The sequence below is a fragment of the Humulus lupulus genome, chromosome 6, assembly GCF_963169125.1.
Source record: "Humulus lupulus chromosome 6, drHumLupu1.1, whole genome shotgun sequence".
NCBI classification, from domain to species: Eukaryota; Viridiplantae; Streptophyta; class Magnoliopsida; order Rosales; family Cannabaceae; genus Humulus; species Humulus lupulus.
Window position 1 is genome coordinate 175520721 of NC_084798.1, and position 8164 is coordinate 175528884.

The following is an 8164-nucleotide window of genomic DNA, read 5'->3' on the forward strand; positions in this document are numbered from 1 at the left end:
ATGCTACTTTTTCTGGAAAATGACTATGTCCAAAACTTCAAACTGCGCAGCAAAGTAGTTTTAGATTAGATGGTTTAAGAATTGACTCCAACCATTGTTCCATTGTCATCAATGCAAGTTGATGATGAAATTCCCACTCTTCATGTCCAACCAACGCAAGTTGATTTAAATGAAGAAAGTTCCACTTTTCCTAAGCAAATAGACATAGAGGCTCATTGTAGTGGGAGGGTTTCGAGGAACCCAGTTCGCTATGGTTTGGGTTGTGAAACCATGGAGGCTAAGTACATGGAGGATTCCATCATGGAGGCTGAGTACATAGTTGCATCTGAAGTAGCTTAGGAAATAGTCTAGCTAAAGAAGTTTTATTCAGATCTTGGTGTTATTCCAGATATGGATAAATTTCTTGTGTTATTTTATGATGGCACAGGAGCGATAGCCAACTCGAAAGAACCTCATAGTTAGAAGAGTAGTAAGCATATAGAAAGGAAGTATCACATAATTCAAGAATATGTGGCCAGGGAGATGTGAAGGTTATGAAGATTGCCTCTGAAGAAAATCTTGCAGATCCGCTTACGAAGACACTACAAGAAGCTACATTTGATAAGCATGTCAAGGAAATGAGATTAGTAGAATTAATGCTATAGTTTCAATTAGTGCAAGTGGGAGTATGTTGGGGTTTTGTGCCCTAATTAAAACCCAATTTCCATGTAATCTAATTTTATTATCAAGAAAAGAATAGAAATTATTTTTTGACATGGTCAATCACTTTGCTCACATGTTTTATTTTCATGAATATTTGTTTAATATAAACTTATATTAAAACCTAAGCATATAGCTAATCATATTTATAGTGACATAATCACAGTAGAATATAAATATGATTATTTATTCAAACATAAGTTAGTCCTAAGATTAGTCAGTGCACAAGATTTACACTGACTTGCCAATTTACGATATGATCTACTTACACATTATAGTGTTATGTTCTTTCCAGAATATTAGCAAAGTAGACAAGATCGGATGTATTTGTTACATCGGAGTGGACCGATATTGACAGTAGATAGGATAAGTGAACATACCATTATTATCTATTCTAGTCATATCATATAGTTGACCATAGGTCAATTCAATCTCAATTCTGAGTGGTTAGCATTCTAGTTGATAGTATTTTTGAGTTCTTTAACTTGTTTGTTACCAACTTTCCCTATGGACTAGCCCATACTTACATCTTGGGAACTCGATAGTATAATTGGGTGGGAGTGTTAATCATAGATACTAACATCTATAGCTTCTGATGAAGAAGTAAAATGATGGTTTCCTTTTAGTTTGCTGAAATATCATTTACAAGGAACTAAGTGTTTTATGGATAAAATAGAATGAGGGGAAAAATGATATTTTAGTCCCATCTCATTATAGACCGTCTATAAAGGATTGAGTGATAGTTATGGTTGTAACAGTGGCTAAATAATAACGTATCTATATTCATTGTAAAGCGTTCTATGAATTCAAGAGTGCAATTCTGAGTCTTTAGTAGAGTCACGTGGAATTTAAAAGTTAGTAAATTTATTTGTTAAATTTATGATAATTTATTGGAGTTTGATTTCATAGGCTCATGGTCCCCACTGTAATTTGGATAAAATCATCTAGATAGTCTCAATTAAATGATTTAATTATCAATTAGAATAATCAAAGTTGACCAGGTCAATTTTGGATAGTTTCACAGAGTTATACAATTCAGAGAAGAAAAGAGATTTTAGGGGAAAATTATTAATTAAGACAAATTGGTGTCTAAATAAATAAATAAGTTTAAATCAATGTTCAAATTATAAATAAGTAATTTGATAAAGGATTTAAATAATTATTTAATTAATTAATCAATAGAAAATAATACGGGCCTTGTATTTTAAGTCCAACGGGCTTATAATTAAATATAAAATTTCACGGGTCTAAAGCCCATGATAATTTCGACCTAATGATATTATCTATTATTTTATTGATTTTTTTAATTAAATAAATGACCTAATTGAGCCTATAAAAGGAATGCTAAGTGAGAGTTGAAATCAGCCGATTTGACAGATGGTCCGAAGATCTATTTTTGATGCTTTAGGGTTTAGACTCTCTTTACAGCAAAAGTCATTTTCAAAGCCTCTATGTTATCTTCTATTATTCTTCTCTTTGTATCTATCTCATGTGTTGAGAATTTTTCACTTTAGTCTAGGTGATTCTAAGGATATTTTGGAAGATTGTTAAGAAATTTGAAGATCGGTTCAGTTTCTTGGTGATACCCTATGACAGAAAGGATACAAGGGTTAGAGAAACTGAAGGAAGAACTAATACATTCTGTTGCGTATAATGTAAGTGTTCTTATCATTATATCTATTTAAATTTAATTGTAGAAACATATTCTAGGTTGTCTTATATTAATTTGTTTAATATATGATTTACATGAAAGTAAAAAAGATCATATATAAGTTTTCCCAACACGTCATATGGCTTTTGTACAAAAAAATCGAAAGACTTGTGTAAGCTTTTGGTGATAGACATAGAAGGGTGTCCTAACCGAGTGTGCCTTTGAGTGGCATCAATAACATTATTACACAAGATAGGTTGACTAAAATTAAAAGCAAGAGAGTTATCTTGTTGAATAGAGTATAGATTGCTAGACTTTTTAGCTGTCTCAATCCTCAAAGTCTCCTCCAGAATAATGCAACAATCAGATTTGAAAGTCAAAGTGAATGGAGCATTTTTAGTGAATGAAGAGACATAAAATAGGTTAAAATGAAATTAAGGAATGCAAAGAACATTATGTAAAGTAATATTGGTGTTTATTCAGACAGTACTAATAGTAGTGACAGATATTCGAATTCCATTAGCAAGACAAACATGCTTTGGAAAAGGAATGGAATCAAAAGAATAAAAACAAGACTTATTGTAGCATATATGGCGAGTAGCACCAATGTAACGCTCTCCTAATCAAGGGCGGAGCCAATGGGGATTTTGTTGGGGCATGTGCCCCCACTTGTTTTTTAAAATTTTATATAATTTTTAATATAATTTCATATTTATTCCCATAAATTGATATATTTTCATATTTACCCCATAAATTTAAAATATTTTCATTTTTACTCTCAGTAAATGTATTTTTTATTTTTATTTTTACCCCATTAAAATTATATTTTTTCATTAATATCTTGTTTCAAAAACTTTCCTTTATGTTTTGCCCCCTTTGAAAATGGAGGCTGGCTCCGCCATTGCTTCTAATCTAGGACCGTTACAATGTGTATTAAAATTAATGCTCAACTCGCCAAATGAGTCATTTGGACTTAAATCGTGTAATTAAAACTAACACACGGTTTAGGCACTAAAAATTTTGGTGAAAAAACAACCATTCCAGGAAAAAAGTTTGAGTTTGATACATGAGATCCCAAAAGAGTTTATACCCCAAACCAGATACAAAATAGTTACAAGGCCGGCCTAACTGAAAAAATACAAGGTTCAACCCTAGTTCCAACAGATATCCTCGACCGTGGCGGTCGAGCAGGCAGGATATGTACACCCTGCCCCTGAAGGTCTTAAACTCATGGCTGGTTTAGCTTTTCTTTTCCAATACCTGCACCACGTATCACCTGTGAGCCTAGGCTCATCAAGAAAACATAAACATGCTCATAAGTAGTAAATCAACAGATTACAAAATCATAATAAGCATGCCTACGAGTAATAACCCCATTCGTGCATGCATTCAATCCAAATAAGTGACTATGGACCCACATTGGGGCCCATTTCCTTATCGCATGTATAACCAGCCTTAGGGCTAGCCAAGCGTACTTGGAATTTTATATTTCAGGCAGCCATAGGGCTGTTCAAGCGTATATCATGCTTCCGGGTAGGCCTAACCCCATCGGTCTGCATTCAACACGCTATTGCTGCCCTAGACTCATAAGTCGAGCCTTTCAATCATATATATAACAAATAAACCCTTGACTATTAAGCCGAGGTTTTCAATCAGATATAATATATATACATTCATCGTTTAGTACATATATGCATGACATAGTAAAACATGTTTAACAAAACATACTAAGCATTGTTATAACCATGTTCGATAACCTTGCCAAGCCCTAATCAAGGACCGGGTGCAGTTTTCTTACCTCAAGTCCTTAACGAGACAAGTATAGCGATCCCGAGCGTGATCCTTTTCTCCCGAGCCTAACAGTATACCCTAGCCACAACCCAAACAAGGTACAACTATCAAGAAACAAATCTATAAAGGCTTCCAGATCAAGCCCCAGCCTCCGAGACCTTGAATTCTACTAAACCGGGTAGTAGAATCACTCCTGATGCCTTAAGTTTGGGTTCCCACAACCCGAAATACAATCTGGCCATTTTCCCCAATATGAGTTGCGACGCTCAACTAGGCACAGAGCTCCCAGCTCAAAAATGTTGGACACGCGCCGCAGCGCAACCTGCCTAGCGCCACAGTGAAAAGGCTCTTCGAAGCATCACCTGTGCCACTGAGTTCATGCGGGTCGTGGCCCCCCAAGAACCGCGCGACACAGCAAACCTAGATTTTCTTGTGATTTCCGAAATTGCAATCTCCCCCAAAACTGTCCCAAAACATAGTTTTACTCAAAATTGACCATGGAAATGGTCTTAACAACTCAGAAACATAAAAACAACTTCAAAACATAAGAACTTTAGGAACTCAAAACTTCAAAACTCAGAATTTAAAAACTTGAATTTACCTTTGTTAAAAATCGTTTCCCACCTATTTCCCTAAGCTTATAATTTTCCAAGCTTTCCTCAGAATCTCTTAAATCCCTTGGCAAGCTTGCTCCCAAGCTTTAGAATGAAAAACCCAAGAATTTTGCTTCAAAGTGCAAGGAAAACTTAAAGAGAGAGAGAGAGAGGGAGTACGCGAGGAAAGAGAGAGAGAATTTACAACTTCAAAGTTAATAAACTCAGTCAATTCACATATATTCAAATGGTCCAAATGACCAAAATATCCTCACTCAACTAAATCCCTCTCAATGCTCCTCAAGGGCAAAAATGTAATTTAGACTCTCTAATTATGTATTACTCATAATTCCTAGATAATTATGCCAAGCCTGTAGTATCATTATCTTTTCCCAAAATATGACTCATACTCCAATTAGTCCCGATAACTCACCAAATTACCAAAATACCCCTTGGCTCGCCCCGAGCCGAGTTTTGATCCCTGTTGTGTTGTGACGAAACTGCTATCTTGCTCAAAATGACCGATTCCTGCCAAATATCTCAATTATATCCACATAATAATGTTGTCTCAATCATATAATATCATATAATCACAATATACCATCAACGGGTCAAAATTACTAATATGCATATTTGAATAAAAGCGGGCCTGTTTCGCACAATTAATACACCTAAACATGCATAATCAGTCATATCATAACATAACTCAGGCAATTCACATAATCACATAAATATCCAATTAAATCACATATTAACACATAATAATGAAATAATGCCCTCATGACCCCCTAATCAAGGCACTAAGCCTTATTAGGAACTTTGGGACGTTACAACCACTGTCAATAATCCAATTAAATGGAGAGAAATTACCATCAAAGTTTGAAACAGGGCTGGAGTAAATGCTGAAGTTGAAGCACCTTTGTTCAAATGCTGAGTGAACAAGTTTATTAAGTGTTGACATTGATTTATCAAAAGGCAAGGATTTGGGTCTTTGATGGTGGAGGTTTCGATGATGATGAAAGGATTGTTGATAGCAGCTTTGAGTTTTTCATGAGGCTTTCGGGGAGCACCATACCCAGGAGGGAAGACGTGTAATAAAAATCATTTGTCATTTAAATGTCTAGGTCTATTGCAATGGGTGCAAAATGGTCGAGGATTCTCTGACCCAGGAGGTTGAGGTTTAGTTGTAGATGTTGTTGCAACAACAATGGTTGGAATGGACTGAATAGTGGTAGAGCCAAGAGTTCACTGGCTTTCTTCTTGAATGACCATAGAGTTGTTCAGGAGAGGGTCAAGTAGAAGAATCTGAGCATGAATAGGATGATAAGACCCATACAACCCTGTCAAGAACTATAAAACTTGATTAAGATTGTAAAAATCATTGAGTAATTCCATTGTTCCACAAGTGCTTATAGCAGTAGGATGAAACTCAACAAATCCATCCCAAAGAAATTTGAGTCTAGTGAAGTAAGTTTGAACATCTTGGTTGCCTTGCTTGAGAGCAATAGTAGACTCTCTAAGTTGGAAAACTCTAGGTCTATTGCATCGATTGAAATGATCAGACAAGTCTTTCCACATATCAGCGGTAGTGGTACGAAACATTATACTTTCGACAATATTGGGGAAATGAAATGTAAAATCCAAGAGATCTCCATGTTGTTACATCTGAGCCAACAGGATAGGAAAGGATCATTGGGAGGAGGTCAGGGAAGAGATCCATTGACAACAACAGTCTTGTTCTTGGTTGCAAGAGAAATAAAGATACCTCTTTTCCATGATTGATAGTTGGAACCGGTGAGAGAAGAAGCTGTGAGGATATGATTTGGGTGATCTGCCGAGCTCAAGAAGTAAGGTGTGTCTTCGACTTGGAGACGAGGCCTGTCGTGAATGTGCTCGGGAGGAGGGGAATCCCTTTGTTGAGGAATTTCAGAGGCGATTGGTGCTTGATGCACACAAGGACGAGTGCTGGTGGTGGTTTCTCCATGGACATGAGGAATTCAGGACAATTTGCAACAGAGGAGTCATCGCTAGTGCTGGTTTTGCCATGGGTGGTGGAGTTTCGTGTGCTTGGTCTAGCCATGGAGATGGAGAAGCAAGACAGAGCAAAGAAGAAGGAAGGAGGAAGAAGGAGAAAGTGTTTATCATCTCTGTTTTGTAATCTTATACCATCTTGAGTTACTTCATGCTAAATTAGTGGATGTATTAATCATAATAAATTATAAATTATTATCTAAATGTATACTACATATGTTTTAGAGTAAATAATACATATTTTTATATATTAATAATAATTAACTTTTTAATGACAAATTATGTAATTTTATTAATATATCTAAATTTATATTTAATTTCAACCGTATAAAAAGAAATATTATTAATAAATATAATAAAAATACACAATATTTTCACAAATTATAACATATATTCAATCTAGAAAATATCTAAGAAAATTAATAATCACAAATAAAATAATTTACAATATTTAAAAAAGGTTCATTTTTTAATTTAATTTTTATGTTCAAATTTATAACAAACTAAAAAATTAATTAAACAAAACCGTTAAGATTTATAAAGAAAATATATTTAATTTTATTCTTTCAAAAGACCAATATAAATATAAATAGAAATATTTTTGGCATGTAGTATAATCATATCAAAACAAAAAAAATAAATAACAAAATTAGATTAAAATTTTATAACATAATATGACAAGAAAAGAAATTGATAATTACACAAACAATAAAAATAAAAATAATAAAATTGTGTAAATTGTGAAAAAAATAGAAAAAGACATATAAAACCAAAACAATTACTTTCTTCGTGAATAAGACAAAAACAAAATTAAACCACCTCATATATATGTGCAAATGTGTAATTATATATGGGAAATTTGGGTACATATGCATATTAGGTGCATATATAAAAAAAATATTATTCTTTAACATCATTCCAAAATAATGCTAGTATTTGTTTGGTTTCCAAAAATACCCTTATCAATTTTTTAGCCTCCATCCGTCTTCTCTCTCGGGTCACCTTTATTTTTTGGACACCATCCATCCATTCCTCTATCCCTTATCAATTAAGATACTAATTTATGCATTTCGAATAGATTTTAGCATAATTTTTTGGTTTTTTTTGCAATTTTTTAGATCTGAAACGTAAAAAGTTGCAGATTACTCGATGTACCTCGATGCCCAGCTCAATAGGTCCTTAAAAATCATGATTTTCAAGAAAAAAACCATCTGCATCGATAGGACTCGATAGAACTCGATAGGTCTCAATGTAAATTAATGCAATTGATAGAAATTGCATAACTTTTCACTCGGGTGTCCGTTTGAGGTGATTTTTTTTTTAATTTGGGTAATTTCTTGAGATATACATGTTTGGGATATGTAAACACACATTTGGGAAGTTAAAAGTTTGAAAACAT

The 8164-nt window shown here is 34.0% G+C and overlaps 1 protein-coding gene across 1 annotated transcript in view; it reads left to right on the forward strand.

Moving 5' to 3' along the window:
* Nucleotides 1-6908, forward strand: part of LOC133785685 (flocculation protein FLO11-like) — a 40594-nt gene extending 33686 nt beyond the window's left edge. The window contains exon 7 of the mRNA XM_062224905.1: nt 6520-6908. Within this exon, the coding sequence (XP_062080889.1) occupies nt 6520-6908 (389 nt within the window). The remainder of the gene's footprint in view (nt 1-6519) is intronic.
* Nucleotides 6909-8164: the final 1256 nt, after the last annotated feature.